Genomic DNA, 22,864 nt, shown 5'->3' on the forward strand with positions numbered 1-22,864 from the left:
CATAGATGCTGAAAAAGCATTTGACAAAGTACAGCATCCCTTCCTGATCAAAACTCTTCAAAGTGTAGGGATAGAGGGCACATACCTCAATATTATCAAAGCCATCTATGAAAAACCCACTGCAAGTATCATTCTCAATGGAGAAAAACTGAAAGCTTTTCCGCTAAGGTCAGGAACACGGCAGGGATGTCCATTATCACCACTGCTATTCAACATAGTACTAGAAGTCCTAGCCTCAGCAATCAGGCAACAAAAGGAAATTAAAGGCATCCAAATCGGCAAAGAAGAAGTCAAACTATCACTCTGTGCAGATGATATGATACTATATGTGGAAAACCCAAAAGACTCCACTCCAAAACTTCTAGAACTTGTACAGGAATTCAGTAAAGTGTCAGGATATAAATCAATGCACAGAAATCAGTTGCATTTCTCTACACCAACAACAAGACAGAAGAAAGTGAAATTAAGGAGTCAATCCCATTTACAATTGCACCCAAAACTGTAAGATACCTAGGAATAAACCTAACCAAACAGGCTAAAAATCTATACTCAGAAAACTATAAAGTACTCATGAAAGAAATTGAGGAAGACACAAGGAAATGGAAAAATGTTCCATGCTCCTGGATTGGAAGAATAAATTTTATGAAAATGTCTATGCTACCTAAAGCAATCTACACATTTAATGCAATTCCTATCAAAATACCATCCATTTTTTTTTCCAAAGAAATGGAATAAATAATCCTAAAATATATATGGAACCAGAAAAGACCTCCCATAGCCAAAGGAATATTGAAAAGGAAAGCCAAAGTTGGTGGCATCACAATTCCGGACTTCAAGCTCTTTTACAAAGCTGTCATCATCAAGACAGCATGGCACTGGCACAAAAACAGACACATAGATCAATGGAACAGAATAGAGAACCCAGATATAGACCCTCAGCTCTATGGTCAACTAATCTTCGACAAAGCAGGAAAGAATGTCCAATGGAAAAAAGACAGCCTATTCAATAAATGGTGTTGGGAAAATTGGACAGCCACATGCAGAAAAATGATATTGGATCATTTCCTTACACCACACATGAAAATAGACTCAAAATGGATGAAGGACCTCAATGTGAGAAAGGAATCCATCAAAGTCCTTGAGGAGAACACAGGCAGCAACCTCTTCGACCTCAGCTGCAGCAACATCTTCCTAGGAACATCACCAAAGGCAAGGGAAGCAAGGGCAAAAATGAACTATTGGGATTTTATCAAGATCAAAAGCTTTTGCACAGCAAAGGAAACAGTCAACAAAACCAAAAGACAACTGACAGAATGGGAGAAGATATTTGCAAATGACATATCAGATAAAGGGCTAGTGTCCAAAATCTATAAAGAACTTAGCAAACTCAACACCCAAAGAACAAATAATCCAATCAAGAAATGGGCAGAAGACATGAACAGACATTTCTGCAAAGAAGACATCCAGACGGCCAACAGACACATGAAAAAGTGCTCCATATCACTCGGCATCAGGGAAATACAAATCAAAACCACAATGAGCTATCACCTCACACCAGTCAGAATAGCTAAAATTAACAAGTCAGGAAATGACAGATGCTGGCGAGGATGCGGAGAAAGGGGAACCCTCCTACACTGTTGGTGGGAATGCAAGCTGGTGCAACCACTCTGGAAAACAGCATGGAGGTTCCTCAAAATGTTGAAAATAGAACTACCCTATGACCCAGCAATTGCACTGCTGGGTATTTACCCTAAAGATACAGATGTAGTGATCCGAAGGGGCACGTGCACCCGAATGTTTATAGCAGCAATGTCTACAATAGCCAAACTATGGAAAGAACCTAGATGTCCATCAATAGATGAATGGATAAAGAAGATGTGGTATATATACACAATGGAATACTATGCAGCCATCAAAAGAAATGAAATCTTGCCATTTCCGATGATGTGGATGGAACTAGAGGGTATTATGCTTAGCGAAAGAAGTCAATCGGAGAAAGACAACTATCATATGATCTCCCTGATATGAGGGAGAGGAGATGCAACATGGGGGGTTAAGGGTGTAGGAGAAGAATAAATGAAACAAGATGGGAATGGGAGGGAAACAAACCATAAGTGACTCTTAATCTCACAAAACAAACTGAGGGTTGATGGGGGGAGGGGGGTTGGGGGGGTGGGGTTATGGACACTGGGGAGGGTATGTGCTATGGTGAGTGGTATGAAGTGTGTAAACCTGGCGATTCACAGACCTGTACCCCTGGGGATAAAAATATATGTTTATAAAAAATAAAATAAATTAAAAAAAAAAAAAAGAAAAGAGGGTGCCTGGGTGGCTCAGTGGGTTAAGCATCTGCCTTTGGCTCAGGTCATGATCTCAGGGTCCTGGAATTTTGCCCCACATTGGGCTCCTGCTTCATCCTCCCTCTCTCCTGCCTTGCTGCCTACTTGTGATCTTTGTCTGTCAATTAAGTAAATAAAATCTTAAAAAAAAAAAAAACCTAAATATCATCCTGTGTTTCTTCTTTATAACTCATGTTCAGTCATTGCCCCAGTTTTATTCATTCTTTCCCTTTATTTCTCTTTAATCTGTCGCTTTCTTTATTCTCTATTCTATTATATTCTACTGGCTTAGTTTAAGCCACCTTCACCTCTGGCCTGCAATGATCCCTTAACATGTTCTTTTGTCTTAGGTTATACTTAAAACCCTTCATTAAACTTCAATCAACTTTAAATTAAAAACATATGTATTAGCATGATGCAAAAGCCTGAGTTATAACTGCCTATGTAAACATGTAAAATGTCAATGTCATACCCTCCAAGCTCCTAATTGCAGGTTGGAATTTAGAGTGAATTATTCACCATGTGGGGGTCACTTTTCTCAATTTATAGCCAATTAAATAACATGATAAATTTGATGCAAAAAAACCACAGAAACAAGGAACTCATCTATAGATGAGTATAGACACTAGACAGTCTGACTTTGTCTATTTACATATTATCATTTTAAATTGTTATTAATCAAAGCTACTGCTACATGACAAACACTGGCCAACATTTACCCAGCACTTACTATGTATCATGTACTTTACACATACTAATTCATATAATCATTACAACACCCCAATGAGACAACTGTCCTTACCATTCCCAATTTTATCTATGCGGTAACCAAGGCACCGAGTAGTTTAATAATTTGCCAAAGGAAACATTTGGTAAGTGGTAAGACTGGCATCTAAGCAATGGCTCCAGAACCAATGTTCTTTTTTATTTTTTAAAGATTTTTTTATTTGGGGGGAGGGCAGAGGGAGGAGTAGAGAAAGAATCTCAAGCAGACTCTGTGCTTAGCATGGGAGGTCTACTCAGGGCTCAATCTCAGGACCCTGAGATCATGACCTGAGCTGAAACCAAAGGTTGGATGCTTAACTGACTGAGCCACCCAGGCTCCCCTGGAATATATGTTGTTAATCATTATACTATACAGAACAAAAGGGGATTGTGCGCGGTATTAAACAAGAACTGAGATTTTATAAAGATGATACATATTTGACATACGGATTATATAGAAAAATATAAAGAAAAAAAAAGAAATGATCACAAATCCTGCCATTCAGAAATAATAATCATTGATAACTGATGTAAATGATTCTGGATAATTCTTTATGTCTGAAGCTAGAGAACATGATGGATGGGTAGATAAGAGAGGTAAGAAAATGGATGGATAGATGATAAATAGATAAAAGGATGTTGTATATAGTACCTACTGATTCATTTATATGAAAGATGATAAAATTTGCACACTGATTCACCCACCTTGAATTTGTTTTTATTGTTGTCAGTTGTATTATTAAATTATTATTAGTAGTATCTATAAAATGTAGATGATTCCCCTAATGATAACTCCTCCATTATTTCTTAGTCTAATATTTAATTAAATTTCAGTGGTCTTCACTGATACCTTTTAGCCATATTTTGTTCTGAAATACTTTGAGTAATTTCTTGATTGACTTTCTGTAATTGGCAGTTTTTTCAAGAAGGGCTAGTATGGTACTCACTAATTCCTTGTGCTACTACCTTCATACTTGAAGAACAACTTGGATGTAACATTCTTGAGTAGTATTTCCTCTACCTCAGAATATTAATCTGAGGCATTTGATCCTCCCATCAATGTCTTTTGACCTTTAAAGAAGTTGTGGAGAAGTGTCAAGACATTCTGTCCTCATGGTTTGTTCTTTTGCCTAGATATACTCACTTTCCTTTTCCTTTTGAAATGCAAGCAGATTTATCAGGATGCATTACAGTTGGCCATTCTGTATCAATATTGCTGGGGTCTTTTTGGGTCTTCTGACCTACAGATTCACACAAAAATTTTTCTTCCATTGTTAACTTTAATTAAGATCATAGTCCATTGGTTCCAAACTCTTCTTAAAGAATACCCATTATGTTTAAGTTGGGTCTCCTTGAGTTCTGTATTTATCAACTCCTTTATTGTAATTTTAGTATATTCTTCATTTTGTTTCCTATATGCCACATGCCTGTGCTTGCGATTGTTTATCATACTTCTTTTGCATATATTCAGGCTTTAAGTTCAATAATTTTTTATTTCTCTTTTGAGCTCTGGCTACTAGCTTGTCACAACAAGTTATTTTATAGTCTTTTTGTAAAATTTGATGTGATTTCTTTTGGCTCTTTTATTAAGAGGTAGTATACTGCCTTAATGTCTTGTGATTGTGGGAAAATAATTTGTCTGAATCGATCTGTTTCTTTTTATGATGGAATTACCTCAAAAACAATCCTACGAAAATCTGCAATTCTCTTTACCTTGTGAACACATCTCTTCCATTCAGTTTTGAGCATTCAAACAGTCAATCTGGCTTACTCCAGATCTCTAAAAATGTATAGCTTCATTGTGTTGCAATCCGGCAATCATCATCTCTAGTATCCTTTTCACTCCAAAGGGTCTCCAGCAGTCTCCTTGGGCTAGAAGACTGTTGTAGACAATATAAAATGACATGTCCATATGACTTTTCCTTAGGCTCCACTTCTGGTGTTTTGTAATGCAAAACTAGCTCTCTGATGGGAAATTCCTCACTTCTACCAAGGCCTATTCACTTCTCTAGTCTCTGCCATGAAGACAAAAGAAAAACGTTGGCTATGCATTTCATAACCATGACACTTAGTTGGGGGGAAATCTCGAGATACGAAGAGGTATGTGTTAGCTGCCAGCATATTACATGTAGATCAGTAATTTACCTACATTCTGCAGGTGTGTTTCACACTTAAGATTTGGAACTGTGGAGATTTCCTTGTTGTTGTTTTTTCCCCTACTTTTCTTCTTTTTTGTAGTTTTCATATTATTAAGCAGAAATCAAATGTTTTATAAAATTATTCAAACTACAACCATGTATTTACAAATAAATGCTGATTTACTGCCATTTCATCATCTACTCTAGCATTCGAAAATTACTTGTCTCCCCAACTCAGTCAAAAGGTCCTTGAAGCCTACTGTTTATTACTGAGTTGTTCTTTCATTACATTTTGTTGCTTCAAAACCTACATTAAGATTTGGAATAAGAAAAACAGGTGGCTGTTTTCTCTGGCTTTTTCTTGAATGGGGTCAAGTGAAAAATCAATAAATATAATAATTTATAGTTATATTAAAAAGGGTTTGAAAGCTTTTTGTGAAAGTAATGTAATGATGAGATTTAGAAATAATTTTTGGGTGTCAACTAGATAACCTAGTAATGATTTATGTGGAAATCATTAAATCTGAGATATAGAATAGAGGAAGGGGCTTTTTTTTTGCAAGAATGAATTCTAATCTATATAGATGAAATTTGATATATTTACTATTTATAATTGGAACAGAATAGAAAACCTAGAAATAAACCCACAATTTTGTGTTCAGTTAGTCTTTGACAAAGGAGGAAAGAATATGCAAAGGGAAAAACACGCTCTCTTCACCAAATGGTGTTGGGAAAACTGGACAGTTACATGCAAAAGAATGAAACTGGACCACTTACACTATATACAAAAGTAAACTCAAAATGGATGAAAAAACCTAAATGTGAGACCTGAAGCCATAAAAATCCTTGAAGAGAGTACAAGCAGTGATTTCTGACATCAGCCATAGCAACATTTTCTAGATATATCTCCTGAGGCAAGGGAAATAAAAGCAAAAATAAACTATTGGGACTTCATCAAAATAAAAAGCTTTTGCACAGCAAAGGAAACAATAAAACTAAAAGGCACCCTACTGAAAGAGAAGATGTTTGCAAATGACATATCCAATAAACAGTAAAGAAGATGTGGTTCATATATACAATGGAATATTACTCAGCCATCAGAAAGGATGAACACCCACCATTCACACCAACATGGATGGAATTGGAGGGGATTATGTTAAGTGAAATAAGTCAAGTAGAGAAAGACAATTATCATATGGTCTCACTCATATGTGAAACATAAGGAATAGCGTAGAGTACCACAAGGGAAGGAAGGAAAAACTGAATGGGAAGAAATCAAAGGGAGACAAACCATGAGAGACTCTAGACTCTGGGAAACAAAGTGAAGTTTACAGAAGAGAGGGGAGTGAGAGGATGGGGTAACCTGGTGATGGGTATTAAGGAGGGCATGTGTTGTGATGAGCACTGGGTGTTATACACAACTAATGAATTGTTGAGCACTACATCAAAAACTAACGCTGTACTATATGCTTTCTAATTGAACACAATTTTATACACACACACACACACACACACACACACACACATATAGAGAGAGAGAACTCAACAGCCAAAATTAAATAAATAAAATAACCCAATTTAGAAATAGGCAGAAGACATGAACAGATATTTCTCCAAAGAAGACATACAAATGGCCACCAGACACATGAAAAGATGTTCAACATCACTCCGCATCAGTGAAATACAAATCAAAACCATACTGAGATACCATCTCATACCTGTCAGAATGGCTAAAATCAGAAATGAGGGAAAAAAAGGTGTTGGTGAGGATGTGGAGAAAAAGGAACACTCCTGCACTGTTAGTGGGAATGCGAACTGGAGCAGCCACTCTGCAAAACAGTATGGGGTTCCTCAAAAAGTTAAAAATAGAACTACCCTGTGATCTAGGAATCACACTATTGGGTATTTACCCCCCAAATACAAAAACACTAATTCAAAGTGATATATGCACCTCTGTTTATTGCAGCATTGTTTACAGTAGCCAAACTACTGGAAGAAGCCTAAGTGTCCATCAATAGATGAATGGATAAAGAAGGAATGGTACACACACACACACACACACACACACACACACACAGACCCCGGAATATTATTCAGCCATAAAAAACTAAAATTTTGCCATTTGCAATGATATCGATGGAGCTAGAGCATATAATGCTAAGTGAAAATAGAGAAAAATACCATATGACCTCACTCGTACGTAGAATTTAAGAAACAAAACAAATAACAAAGGAAAAAGGAGAGAGAGAGAGACAAACCAAGAAACAGACTCTTAACCATAGAGAATAATCTGACAGTGACCAGAGAGGAAGTGGGTGGGGGGTATGAGTGAAATAGGTGATGAGGATTAAGGAGGGCGCTTGTCATGAGCACAAGGTGATGTATGCATGTATTTGTTGAATTGCTACATCGTACACCTGAAACTAATGTAACACTGTATATTAACTCTGCTGGAAGTAAAATTAAAAACTTAGTAAAAAAGAAATTAGTAATCATCAAGAGATAAAAAGATGATTTATGACACAGTCACACAGTGATACAGAAATCATATACTATTAACAAGGCAGACAATGGTAAAATATATATGAAATGTATATAAAAAAACAAGCAAACACACCTCAAGGTGGCTTCTCAAGCAGAGCTCACTCCCATCCTAGGGCTTTTGTGTTCACTACTCCTTGTCTATGCGTTGTCGTCCCTCAGGTGGTCTTATCTCTCAGGTCTTGATTCAGACATCCTCCCAGGGACTACTGTCCTCTCTCCCACTTTCTCTTTCCTCTTTCCACTGTAGCTAAAGTAACCACCTCCCACTCATTCACTCTCTTTCAGTCGTGCTGTTTTCTTTTCTTCATAGCATTTAGCATTATTTGAAATCATTTTATTTAAGAGTTTATAGTCTAGGGGCACCTGGGTGGCTCAGTGGTTTAAAGCCTCTGCCTTCAGCTCAGGTCATGATCCCAGGGTCCTGGGATCGAGCCCCGCATCGGGCTCTCTGCTCAGCAGGGAGCCTGCTTCCCCCCACTCTCTCTGTCTGCCTTTCTGCCTACTTGTGATCTCTCTCTGTCAAATAAATAAATAAAATCTTAAAAAAAAAAAGAGTTTATAGTCTGTGCCCCACATACACAATAGAATGCAAGTTCCAAGGGGCAGGAACTTTGCTGTGGGTACACTATACTTTCGGTGGCTAGCACAAAAATGCTTGATAAATAGTTGTTCAGTGAATAAGGAATAAACCATATAACTTTAGATATTTAACATTTGCAAGGAAAAGATGAAGCTTGAGAGGAAGGATGGGGTCAGGAGGCAAATGTTCTGAATAGCAGGCTAAGGAACTTCAGTTTGGTTTTTAAAGCTTGAGAGGTCACGGATGGTTCTTTAGAAAACAACCCTATCAGATCTACAGTTCAGAAGAATTAACTTCAGTGCCATGCAGGAAAGATCTGGAAGGGGAGAACTATGAGATGAGACCAAACAAGACTTGCTTCAGTAGTCCAGGTAGAAGGTGACAGAAGCTCAAATGAAGGCAGAGAGCCAGATGATGCATTCAAAAAATGTTCAGAGGCAGTTGGTGGTGTTGGCAGACATGAGTGGACAAAAAGTAAAGAAGAGCCAAAGATCAAAAGATATACATAAAGCCATTTCTAACAAGTGATTACTACATGCTAATGAATGCCATGTGTTTTTGTTTTTGTTTTTGTTTTTAAAGACGAATACATTAGAAAATTGTTTTGTAGGCACAGTGGATGTTCTTCTCTTGGAAGTTATCATGAGTAAGACTAGTGTTCCTTGGTGTCTGAAACACCGGAGCCTAAGGCTCCAGTAACCAAATCGGAAGAGAGTTACAGAGGCCTTGGCACTTTTGTCCCAGACATGTGGTGAGATGAGACTCACATTAACAGAGCTCCAGGGCTGTCTTAGAGTTGCAGGCTTCCGGTAAAGAAAGAGGACCTGACCAAATATAAATGAGTCACAAAGGCCAGGAGAGTGGGAAGATGGAAGAAGGCATGACCGGAGACTACTGGCATCAGGTAGAAGCTTCCTGTACCATTCAAATGGTGAAACAGATAGAAAAAGATACTTATCAGCAGGGCTGTATGTATGGCCCCACCACGTATGGTGCTGGGTATATGTCTGTGGGAACAGTGCTCCCTAGAGTTGTGCAGGTCACACACTGAAGAGTTGAATGAATGAGCCAATCAGAATGAAATAGTATAGGAGATATATAGGAGAATCATAGCATGTAAAGATTATAGGTATGACTCCTGGATCCAATCAACCATCTCAAGAAACACTGCTAGGACTGAAGGGGACAGAAATGGGATGAAATGAAGAAAGGTTGTCAGACTCAGTCTATAGGACAGGCCAGTAGAGCTATCCAGCTGCCCAATAATGTGGTGTTATTTCTTACATAGCCAGGATTCCTGGGGGTCCAGGAATCAAGGGATGGAAATGAGAGTAGTACCTACTACTTACTATTACCACTGGCGACCCACTAGCAAATGTTTTTTCTTCTTGTTCCTGTGACCTTACACTTTGCTGGTTTAGAGGTCTTAGTTCCAAAGCAGGGAATGCTTCCACCAGGAGACCCAATAACGATTCTAGTGAACTGCAAGTTAAACCTGCCTCCCAGCCACGTTGGCCTCCCCATGCCTCCAAACCAATAAGCAACAGAGAGACTTACTGTGTTGGTTGGAGTGACTGATCCCAATTATCAAAGGGAAATTGGACTGCCACTGCACAATAGGGGTAAAGAAGACTATATCTGGAAAACAGGAGATCCCTTAGGGCGTCTCTTAAGTATTACCATGCCCTGTGATTACAGTTGATGGAAAACTACAACAACCTCATCTAGGAAGGACTACTTATGGCCAGACCCTTAGGAATGAAGGTTTGGGTTACCCCACCATGTAAAGAACCACAATGAACTAAAGTGCTTGCTGAGAGCAAAGGGAATATTGAATGGGTAATGAAAGAAGGTAGTTGTAAATATCAGCTATGACTCCATGGCCAGTTACAGAATGAGTATTGTAATTGTCATGAATATTCCTTCCTTATTTTGTTATGATATGTCTGTGTATATCTTTTTTTCCCCTCTTTTATCCTTTTATCATGTAACACAAGATATATTAACTTTATGTCATAGTTCTTAAGGATGGTCAACTTTACATCAGAGTATTTAAGTAACAGGACATCAAGGAGAAGAGTAAACATCATCTAAGAACTTTGCTTCCTCTTCTGGGAAAAGGGTTAGTGAATTTTCAGTGGTACACTGGATAGTTATATAGTGTTAGGCAGGGATATGGCCTTGTTATTATCTCTATAGAGATTAAGTATCATTTAAGGAGATGCATGAATGGGGACCAAGTTGACAAAGGGTGGATATGTGATGGTTAATGTTTATGTGTCAACTTTGACTGGTTTAAGGGCTGCCCAGACATTTGGTTACACTTTTGTTTGAGAGAGAGAAAGCATATGCCAGCAGGGCAGGGAGGGCCAGAGGGAGAGGGAGAGAGAGAATCCTAATCCACACTGAGGATGGATCTCACAACCCTGAGATTAAGACCTAAACCAAGATCAAGAATCGGATACTCAACTCTCAGAGCCACTCAGATATCCGTAGTCAAAGGTTAATTTGTATATTTCTGTGAAGGTGGCTTTTTGGATGAGATTGATATTTAAATTGGTGGACTTTGAATATAGCAGATTATTCTCCATTATATTAGTGGGCCTCATCCAATCAGTTGAAGGCCTTAATAGAAAAAGGCTGACTGCCTCTAAGCAAGAAGGAATTCTGCCAGCAGACTGCCTTTGACCTCAAAATGAAGCTCCTTCCTGAGTCTCCAGCCTGCCAGTCTCCCCCATCAGAAGGGAGAACTTGTCAAGCCTCCACAATCATGTGAGCCAATTCCTTAAATCTGTCCCCCCTACGCCTCCCACCTTTCTCATCCTGTTGATTCTGGTTCTCTGGAGAACCCTCATGCAATAACTTTGGCCCATATGGTTCCTCCCTTTCTGGACTTCATATATATATGAAGTATTAGTATATACTTCACACACACATATTTCATTTAACTATATGTAATCTATACACAAATACACGTTTGTGTGTGTGTGTGTGTGTGTGTGTGTAAAATCTTGCTATTATTCTTAAGTTGTATAACATTTAAGTCTTTTCTTCCTAATTAGAGAAGAATTTGCTCAAGGACCAAGATCACAGCTTAAAATCCTTTGTCTTTCTCCTTCATCGGTTCACAGCTCTTGTTAGGTGCTCAAACTATGTTTGCTGAATTGAATTGAAAAACAAAAAAGATACAAGGGGAATGCTACCTAGAACTATCTAGGGTCTCAGTTAGAGAGAGAGAACATTCTTCCTTAGGAAGCAGAGAAAAATTTTGTTGATTGTATGAAGGTTTCTGGGTGTGATATTAATTACTGGGAATGTTAAATCCTCCCGATATTAATTACTGGGAATGTTAAATTCTCCCAATAAGCCCAGTCTCAGCCCTCTAGCTCATCCAAGGGAACAATCTGGCTCTGTTAACTCGTGACTGGTAAACTTGCAGTTATTTATATGGAAATCCACTTTACTTTCGCACCATTTGCACTTGCCAATTCTAAGTGCTGACACTGTTCTATGACAACCTGAGTATTTCCCCTAATATTCTCAAATAAAATCTCTCTGTTGCTAGGCTACTTACGCCATACTTTCGGGTTCTGCTGCACAAGCACCAACTGCTTTTGTGACGTTGACAAGAAGAGTTTGGTTTATTCCAACGAGGAGGTTCACAAGTGGTTGAATGCCACCACATTTCCGGACAAGGACTCGGTTTTCATATTCCTGACAACATTCTCCCAGTGCACCAACCACATTCACAAGTACTTCTTCGGGCTGGTCAGTTAAAAGTCCCACCAACGTTTCAATGGCTTTGTATTCCCGAAACCTATGCTCATCACAAGAAAAAGAGGTGGGGGGAGGAAAAAAGGAGAACAGTATTACTTTTGGTATAAAATTAGCTAATATTAATAGCACAAAATTGCTAAATGACAACTATACATTCATTCAGTCCTTACAAAAACCTTATGATGCAGGTACTACCACAATCCCCACTATCAGAAAGCTAATTCAAAGCTTTGTAAATAGTGAAGCTGACATCGACATCTGGCCATCTGCACCTTTAATCTCTATACTGTACAGACTCTAAGAAAACTACAACTTCTTCCACATCAGTGTCAGTGATTCTACTATGCTATGGTCGTTTTCATCATGTCACAGAGACTATTTAACAGGAACAAAGCAACAGAAGCCTATTTTGTGTTAAATAAGACAATTTCTTGTTAGAATCATCACACTGAGGGGCTCCTGGAGGGCTCGGTCAATTGAGTGTTCAACTCTTCTTTTCAGCTCAGGTCCTAATCTCAGGGTGGTGAGATTGAGCCCCAAATTGGGCTCTGTTCTCAGAGGGGAGTCTGCTTGAGATTTTCTCTCTCTCTCTCTCTCTCCCCCTTTGCCCTTCCTCCCACTCATGTGTACTCTTTCTCTCAAATAAACGAATAAATCTTTGAAAAAAAATCATCACACTGAGACAAAGAAGAGTTGCCTCAGAATATCCATCATAGAGTAGGAGAACTCTAAAAGTACACAGGGATAAATTTGAATATTAAAATAAATCTGGGGGCGCCTGGGTGGCTCAGTGGTGTAAGCCTCTGCCTTTGGCTTGGGTCATGATCTCAGGGTCCTGGGATTGAGCCCCGCATCGGGCTCTCTGCCCGGCGGGGAGCCTGCTTCCTCCGCTCTCTCTCTCTGCCTTCCTCTCTGCTGACTTGTGATCTCTGTCAAATAAATAAATAGGAAAATCTTAAAAAAAAAAAATCTGATGATCATAAAGTTTACAAATACTTTAAAATTCAATGAAATCATTTGAAAATGGCTGCTCTTTAACAGATTAGTTAGCATTTAGCTGATTTATCTTGTTTATCTTTTAAAAAGGAATAAAGAATGCAACCACTTCCGTCTATAAAGATTCAGTGGGAAATTCATCCCTCATCTTCTTCAATCAGAGATGTTTGTCGTTTATACGGCTGCCTGTAAGTAAAAGAGCCCATTTACACACATAGATTACATCAGCAAGTCCCTTAGTGTTGAGTGAGGCACAGAAAACCATTGCTAGGTGGTGGGACGGGAAGTAGAAGTCTTTTATTTAAAAAAAAAATACCTTAATCCTGCCCAATTAGTCCAGAATGTATGTGTATGAAAACTAGAGGTGTAGCATTAGGATTGACTCTTTATTAAAATAACATTATAGGAATATGTTTCAGTGGCCATATTTCTTATGCATCTACACTTCATTTAGAAACATTTATATCTTAATGAGAAAAGATGTTAGTTGAAGGATACACAGTGTAGCTTCTGGGAGCTAAGAATACAGCGCTTCCTCAATGGCCATGTTTTTAATCACAGAATATTGAATGGCTTCTCTTACTTAGTCACATTCTCTTTGCTGATGGAACATTTCCATATTGCCCCCGTGACCGCGGCCAACCGTTCTTTATTGTCAGTGTTATTGAGCAGACTGGCCAGGGGTTTAAGTCCTCCATGCAGTCTCACCAGGTCACGGGTTTCCTTATCTTCAGCACACTACACAAAAAGTCAGGGCAGAGGCTGTCAGTGATGAAGGCATATCAAGATTTCAGTGATTGCTAACGAGGCTGTCATGCTAGTGGCTATGAAACTTCTTTTCAGAGAGTATCATTTTCTGAAGGGGCCTCCAAGTAAAATATAATTCTTCTCTGTACTGGCAGTTCTCTGACAGTGTCTCTCTTCCCTTACATGATTTTGGCAATGTCTAGAAGTTTCTACATACTTAGAAATTCTGCCAAGCCATTCTGAGGTGGTGTGCGCTTCCACCAAGACAGAAAGGGAGGTTGGTAAGAGACCTAGAATGCCACATGCGTGGATGGAGGATTTCTGCAGTCATGCAACCCACAGTCGTGGGAAAATATAGTGAAGATACATGAGTGATAAAGCTTTCGTCTGATCTTCAATGACCCCCCAAAGCTAAGAGATGAGTATTTCCCTAATAGAGTTTCTATGCTCAGAGCAGTGAGCTATATCAATAGCAAATGATATTATATTCACATATGTTTATCCATACATTTGTGGCATCCTTTGAAATAAATATGTACTGCACAGACATTCCCAGCTGACCACACCTCCCAGGTTACAGAGCAAAAAGATGATAAATTTAGTATAGATATATTATCATCCGAGGCATACAGTTGGTCTCTGAAGCCACATGATACAGATGAATGTGATGCATCATCCCTGAGGGCCACCAGAAGAAATCCTCACTGGAATGCACCACAAGGCATCTGCCATGTTTATCTTCTATTTATGACTTTCGGTTTTGGTTCAGTTGCAACTTTTAAAAAATTAATCCCTATTTCCAACCAATCCTTCATAGTTACTCATATGAGGCATATATGCAAGTCAAGGCTATATGTCCTCGTTATGAACTGAGTTACGTTCCCTTAAAACTGATATATGTCAAAGTCCTAACCCCCATACCTCAGAGTGTAACCATATTTGAAGATAAGGTCTTTAAAGAGGTAATTAAGGTTAAACAAGATCACTGAGGTAGGCTCTAGTCCAATATGACTGGTGTCCTTAGAAGAAGAAAATACTAGGATACAGAGGAAGGAACATGTGGAGACAGAGGGAGAACAACATATGAACGTGAAGATGGCCATCCATAAGCCAAGGAGAGAGTCCTTAGAAGGAACCAATGCTGTTAACAGCTTGATCTCAAACTTGTAACCTCCAGAACTATAAGGAAATGAATTTCTGTTATTTAAGCCACCCAGTGTGTGGTATTTTGTTATGACAACCCTAGAAAACTAATACGATACTCTACTGACATGAACCCTTTTCTCTGACTCTGTCTTTTTGGCATACCCTCACCGTGCATGTTTTAAAATGCATTCCTCTAGGAAACTTTCTCTGATAGGTAGAATCTAGAAACTTCCTCTGATGACCAATAACCAGCCATCTAATTTGTCAAGGCCATCTTTTCTTCTGTTTTCTCGTATACTGTGAAATGCATAACTCACAGAAAGTTAATGAAGATTAAAATACATTAATAAAAAGATAAAACAGGAATACACACACACCCCCACACAAAAGCACACACTCATTTGTCCATCCATCTTGTTTTGGCAGAAGGTAAAGTTCCCAAGACAGCATGTTTGAATAGGGTAACTAAACAGCAATGTAAAGGCACCGTGTATATATTTAGCTATTTTACACTAAGTAACTTGTTTGAGGAGACAAAGATATATAAGTGGCTTCCAGAAATGTGAATAATCAAGACATGTTGGAGCAGGTTTCTCTCTCACATATACAGGCATCTGTCATTAGCACAGGACAGTGGTTCTCAGACCTGTATGTGTGGAAAAATCCCTTGGGGGGTTCTTGTTAAAAATGAAGATTCCTGATTCCAACCCCCAGAGAATGAGACCTCAAATTAACTATCTAAAGGACACCACGACTGTCTGGGGAGTCCGCCGTACCTGGTAGATGGCCATGGCACAGTGTTCCTGCAATTGTTCATTCTCACTATTTAGGTTCTTTACCAGATTTTCAATTATCCTTTCTGCTTTGATTGCAGCTCGGTAGTTTTCCTAGGAATACAAATTTAAATATTGACATGCATAATGCATGAATAGAAGTATCTATTTATATGTACCAATAATTATGCCAAATGAAATTTCTCAATAAACACTAAAGTCCAAGATGAACACAACTATATAGTAAGAGAATTTAGTCAGCATTTTCAGAAATGCATCACACAGGTGCCAATTTAATTAATGTTCTATTAGTTTCAGCTTCTCTTTCTAAAAGGCTACGGACTCTCAAAAAAAAAAAAAAAAATCCTTAGCAGTCCCGATAACCTTAAAAATTGTTTTTCAGCTACAGAAAGTTAAGGTAAATGAAAGCAAGGGAAGCAGAGCTGGCTTGAGTACCTCTGATGCACATTCTTGTAATGTCCCCACCACTGGAATTAGCATGTTCTCATGCGAGGTCTTCAGCAAGCCAGCCAACAAAGGAATGCCGTTCGCTTTGCGAATGGCTTCTTTATTCGCGTAACTCTTACTGCAGCTCCATAATGCCAGCGCCCCACAGCGAGCTACTTCCACGTCTCTGGCATCATACAGACTTGACTGAGCCGGTTCTTGTGAATTCTGTGCACAGTCGAGGAGAGCGACCTACAGGAACAGATAAATATGATGCGCATGGGAATCTTTAAAATAAAATAATGTACCCTGCAAATAGCCACAGGGCTGCTATCAGGCTAACCTCCATCAAACATGAGAATACTTTTATGGGTTAGTTTTCACACTACACAGTAGTCAGTGAAAGCAAAGAAATAAACCCTTCGAAATACCTTCCTCCAGATTTGGGAGGCTTTATATTTCCTTCCTACAAGAAATTTAATCTCACCAAGGTTGTATTAACATAGCTGTAACATTTACATTAGGAAGAGTTGTATACTACATCCTCAGCCCTGGTATCTCACAAAACGAGGCTCCCTAAAGCCATTACGACTTTTTTTTTTTTTTTAAGATTTTATTTATTTATTTGACAGAGAGAAATCACAAGTAGGCAGAGAGGCAAGCAGAGAGAGAGGAGGAAGCAGGCTCCCTGCCAAGCAGAAAGCCCGATACGGGGCTCGATCCCAGGACCCTGGGATCATGACCTGAGCCGAAGGCAGAGGCTTTAACCCACTGAGCCACCCAGGTGCCCCCCATTAGGACTTTCTAAAGAGAAATGAATGGCCTGTATATTCTCAAAACCATGAGACCTCTTCCGAGGATATGGCTCTCTGCCTGTACTACTGAAATGAACCAATCCACATGACATAGCGCCACGATCTTTTCTTTTCTTTGCAATAACCAAAGCCACCGGAGACCTTAAGGGAAAGGCACTTTATAAAGAAACAGCAGGACATCAGGGTGCTCCACAGAGGAAGTGAAGTCAGGGCTCCCAGGGCTGTCTTTATCCTATGCATGTCTACTCCATTCTTCTACCTCTGCAGTCCAGATTCCATGGATATGTCCACATAATCGTGACCACCAACCCTGAGTTTAGAAAAGAGTAGCCAGACTGAATAGAACCTCTGATTCCTAATTCCAGATTCCTGGAAGAGAAATCTGGTGGGACTGGCTTGAGTCAGGTGGACACTCTGCTGTACATTCATCATATCAGGGACATGTGTCTATTTATATTGATGTTCCTGCCACCTGTGTTTCTGTACTTGACATTTCAATAAATGTTTGAAATGGTTTTCAGTGAGAGGGTCAAGTACACCATACATCCAGAGGAATGTGGAAACGGCCACAGGAGTAACAACACTGAATCTTAAAATCTTTTCCTACCTGGATGTGTTCTCCACGCTTGCTCAGACACCCAGGTTTCTACTGGGTGTGTCTCTTCAGACACTCAACCCCATCTAAGTGCCCAAACCCCACTATGGCCACTATACCCCTTCCTGCCTGCTCTGATCTGACCTCCATTCCCTTGCTCTGATGTCGTAACCAGCTCACTGCTCTGTACAGAGTGATCTCCCTCACTTCCAGTTTTGGCTGGGGACTCATGTGTGTATGTCACCTACCCTCACTTAGTTAGCAAACCAAAAATGGATCCCTAATCCTGATCTTTCCCAGATGTGTTCTCAACCTAGCAATTATGAGTCTATTAATGCCTGATCCATCACCATGCTTCCTATTTCTAATTTAGCTATCATTTAAGATTATATTAAAACATGTGGCATTATCTAATGGACTAAGTAAGTGCAGTTGTCCAATTCTAGTTCCCTGAAAGTGATATATAAGACTCCCATAAAAATAAATTTTAGTTACGTTACATTATTCATTCTTATAATTTAATGTGAGAACTTCCATTGGACAGCCACATCAGTCAACCGTATGACTTCATTATTTAAGCAGAATACTGATAATCACAGTAATAATTACCTTTCCCCCAACATTTTATTATGAAAAAATTTCAGACATACACAAAGGCTAAAAGAACTGTATGGTAATTATACAGCAAACCATGTATATACCACCTAGATTCTATAATTAACATTGTCATATCTGTTTTATCACATAGCTAACCATCTACTTACCCACCCACCCAGCCATAAGTCTGTCTTATTTTTGAAGCAAATAATTATACTCTATAGTACTCTATAGATTACACATGGATTCAGAGGTCCCCAATTTACAATGGTTCAACTTATTTTTCATCTTCACCATGGTGTGAAAGTGGCATGCATTCAGTAGGAATCCTACTTGGAATTTCGATCTTTTGAGCTAGCGATATGCAGGTTACACTCTTGTGATGCTGTGCAATGGCAGTGAGCCTCAGCTCTGTCAGCCACACCATCCCAAGGGTAAACACTGGTGCACTTACAGCCATTCTGCACCCATACAGCCATTCCGTTTTCACTTTCAGTACAGTTTTCCATAAATCACAGGAGACATCAATACTTCATTATAAAATCAGCTTTGTGTTAGATGATTTTGCCCACCTATAGGCTAATACAAGTATTCTGAGCATGTTTAAGGCAGGCAAGGTAATCTAGGATGTTCGGTAGATTAGTTGTATTAAATACATTTCTACTTATGATATTTTCAACTTCTAATGGGTTTATCGGGACATATAACTCCATTGTGAGTCAAGGAAGAGTTGTACACAGAATCTCTTAAATTTCTGAAGACATGTCACTGCGTACGCATTCACTTCAAATGCATATTGATTCAATACATATTTATTAACCCTTCATATGTGTAAGGTACTGGGCTACGTGTTGTGAATGACACTGAGATGAAGAGGACATGTCTCTCATCTTAAGGAGCTTCAAGTGCAGAAGTGGAGACCGTCCAGTATGGTTAAAAGCTACAGGAGGAACATGGGATCTACTGATCCTTCCAAAGGTGGATGAAAAGGCACTTCTGTACTGCCTTGTATCTCCTTGACGTGAGTGTTGAGCAGAATGCTCACTTCTTTCTTTCAGGGATAGTTATTGATAGAACCATTTTTTAATGATAAAGGTAATACTTATACAACATATTGGCAAATGTGGAAAAATGTGAAGAAAAATTGATAGTTATTTCAGAGGAAAGTGAAAAACTGTGAGCTGTGAACAGTTTTGTGTATTTATTTCACGTTTTTATAAAAAAGCTGTTACAGACTTGTGAGGTAGGTCTCTGAAAAAAATTGGGATCATAGGTGTCAGTCAGTTTTCGATCCTGTCAGAATTTTATATAATATTATATATACGTTTATTCCTTGCTACTAAATATACTTTGAAAATGCAATACTGATAGGTGACTACACGTTTCCTGGAGGCATTGTTTCTGGGACTTTTCTGCTCTCATATTGTAAACATGCTGTTTTCAGTAACAATGAGATGACTAAGCATCTGCAGGTCTGATGGTCTCCTTGCGGGGGCAGACCTAATAGTGAGGTCACCATGGCAGAGAAAATGGATGACCAGAGCCCTTTCTAACAGGGTCTCCACCCCCTCACCCACTTTGCACGTGCCACACACAAATGTATTCCCACCAATGCGGTAGGTGCAAATTACATCTCTTTTTTAAACATATGTTTCTTTGAAAAAGAAGGTCAAACATGTTTTCTGGCCAGTTGCTAATGTAAATATACAACAATAATTTTCAAGGACATTACACAAAAAGAAGGTTCCCAGAACACACATATTTAACATCCGGAAGTGGCCAGGAAGGACAGCAAGGAGGTGACATTTTGGTGGCGGGGGCGTGCTGATGATGGTGTCAGCAGTACTCACCAGTTTGGTGATGCCCCCATGGCGTCTCACCGCCCGTCGGGCTCTTCTAAACTTGGCAACGTTTGCGATTGTCTCAGCTGCCAGGCATTTCAGACTTTTATGTGGAGAATCAAGTATGTTAACCATAATTGGTAAGCCCCCAAGGTCAACAATATTACGTCTGATTTGCGGATTATGACTGATTTCCTTCAGGATTTTTAATGAACCAATCTAATGAGAAAATAGAAGTCAGAGGTGAAAATAAGGGCTTAATACATAACCAGTGCTAGAGTTTTAAAAATTCCAAGTCGGCCTCAAATCCTTCCCCAGTGACGTTTTTTTAAAGGAAATACTTTCTATTCCCAGGTATTACCCATAGCCTCCTTACTTTTCTCCAATTATTATCATTTAAGAAGCGCATACTAGTGGAAAAGAACCAAAAGATAAACAAGAACAGCCAAGAAGAGAAGAGAGGCGGACAGCCGAAGGAGCAAGTTCTCAGTGAGACTAGCAGGCAAAGTCAAGGACGAGGCAGAAGTGACAGACACGTAGCAGAAAAAGAGAAGCACGAGGAGGTGTGGACGAGGTTCATCACGTGCGTCACGTAAGCCACGAGGAGGTGTGGACGAGGTTCATCACGCGCGTCACGTAAGCCACGAGGAGGTGTGGACGAGGTTCATCACCCGCGTCACGTAAGCCCCTCACCTTACATTTGACTTCGTCTGTATCAAGTAAATTTATTAAAACTTCAAGGCCTCCGACATCCCTGATTGCCAGCTGGCAGGTCTCTTGCGCTAAGTTGAAATCCTTCATTGAACACAACGCAATCACCGTAGCTGTCTGATTTCCTCCCTACAAAGACGCCAGGCCACAGAAAGGTTAAATGAGATCGCGCATCCATTGAAATTTACTTAATGGCTATGAATCCACGAACTGGGAAATGTGTATGGTACGTTAAATTTTTTTAAGTTCTCTGAGTGGCTTATAATTTGTTAAATGAATCATGTAGAGCTGAAGCATGAAAAAGTTTTACAGAGTATCATAAAACATTATTCCAATTAAGAGTCAGCATTTAAAGGTGGTCTGTCTGCTTTAAACAGCGAGGGCATTAGGCGGTATTAGTACGTTAAAGAGAGTCGAGGGGCAAGCCTTGAGAGATCCACTGAGGAATGTAAGTTTTATGTCGAGGTAACAGGCAGTCCCTGTAGTTCTTGAACAGAGTACTGTGCAGTCCAAACCATGTCTGGAAATGATTCTCACAGATGTATGTAGAACAGTCTGGAACAGGGAAAACCTGGAGAAAGGGAAACCATGTGGGAAGTGGTACAGTGATCCCTGCTGGGACTGGGGAGTAAGTGGGAGAAGGGCCATGGGACTGGGAAGGAGGAGGTGATTCCATTAAGAACAGCAGATGACTCAGTGTGTGGATAAAGGGAAAAAGAAAAAAGAAGAAGCCTTCAGTATCGAGAGCATAATGCTGGCTCAATGTACAGAATCACACAATCAATGTCTGCTTAGCTAATCACCAGATGTCAAGGGTAGTGGGGAATGGCTCCTTTAAGGTAAAACAATCCGGAGGGGCGCCTGGGTGACTCAGTGGGTTAAGCCGCTGCCTTCGGCTCAGGTCATGATCTCAGGGTCCTGGGATCGAGCCCCGCATCGGGCTCTCTGCTCAGCAGGGAGCCTGCTTCCTCCTCTCTCTGCCTGCCTCTCTGCCTGCTTGTGATCTCTCTCTGTCGGATAAATAAATAAAATCTTTTAAAAAAAAATGTAAAACAATCCGGGAGATTTTAAAAAAATGAATGATTAATCAGTGAAACAGACCCGCCAAGAAATTATAATCAGAATTCACTTCAGGAGTTCTTGAGTGACGTCCACCCATCATTAATGCTTTGAAAATCTTCTGAAGGACACTGCATAGTACTTATTACTTCTCCTGCTTTTAAGACTGAATGGTAACTAAGAGTTCCAGTGTAAGTGCTGAAATAGTTCATAAGACACAAGAGCAGGGGGCGCCTGGGTGGCTCAGTGGGTTAAGCCACTGCCTTTGACTCAGGTCATGATCTCAGGGTCCTGGGATTGAGCCCCACGTCAGGCTCTCAGCTCAGCGGGGAGCCTGCTTCCCCTCCGCCCCACCGCCTGCTTCTCTGCCTACTTGTGATCTCTCTGTCAAATAAATAAATAAAACCTAAAAAAAAAAAAAAAGACACAAGAGCAGTATTTCTAATGGAGCTAAGAGTAAACTATTTCTGTAAAAAGTGCTTATGAAAGACGGCCTTGGATCTTGACCTCAAAACATAGTATGAATGGCCTCAAATATCTCTCTCTCTCCTTTTGGAGGAAAAGACACCTACAAATTATGTTTATTCTCATTTGCTAATTATCACTTGATATTGTTATATCTATTATATACACATGTTCATAGATATAATATATACACTTAAGACAAAAATGGAAATTATATTCAAGCAGCCCAAACCCCTCCTACATATCACACATGCACACATGCAAATCCTCTTGTGAATTCAACACAATGTGTTACTTTTAAAACAAGAAACTGAACTGGGATTATAAGAGGGCAAGTATCAAAAAGATGAAAAAGTGCAGACTTCAGCCTTTCCTCTTAACCCTTCCAGAAAAGTCCCTCTACATCTCTAAAAATGTGCAGACACCACACTAATTTTCTTTCTGGGTAATCCAGGCTGTCCTCTATATTCAAAGATTAAGTTGAGAATGACAAAAGCCTTCATTTTCTTTTTTACATTGAAAATAATGA

At 39.5% G+C, this 22,864-nt stretch overlaps 1 protein-coding gene across 3 annotated transcripts in view; it reads right to left on the reverse strand.

Annotated features, from left to right (window-relative positions):
• Nucleotides 1-22,864, reverse strand: part of LOC111139314 (armadillo repeat containing 4) — a 196,827-nt gene that overhangs the window by 127,903 nt on the left and 46,060 nt on the right. For all 3 annotated transcript variants that reach the window (XM_022491574.1, XM_022491573.1, XM_022491575.1), the window contains 6 exons: nt 20,794-20,940; nt 20,110-20,319; nt 16,262-16,504; nt 15,809-15,919; nt 13,723-13,877; nt 11,941-12,183 (listed from right to left, as the gene is read on the reverse strand). In XM_022491574.1, coding sequence (XP_022347282.1) covers nt 11,941-12,183; nt 13,723-13,877; nt 15,809-15,919; nt 16,262-16,504; nt 20,110-20,319; nt 20,794-20,940 — 1,109 coding nt within the window. The remainder of the gene's footprint in view (nt 1-11,940; nt 12,184-13,722; nt 13,878-15,808; nt 15,920-16,261; nt 16,505-20,109; nt 20,320-20,793; nt 20,941-22,864) is intronic.

This window comes from Enhydra lutris, unplaced genomic scaffold (assembly GCF_002288905.1).
Source record: "Enhydra lutris kenyoni isolate GAN:26980312 unplaced genomic scaffold, ASM228890v2 scaffoldscaffold99, whole genome shotgun sequence".
Lineage (NCBI taxonomy): Eukaryota > Metazoa > Chordata > Mammalia > Carnivora > Mustelidae > Enhydra > Enhydra lutris.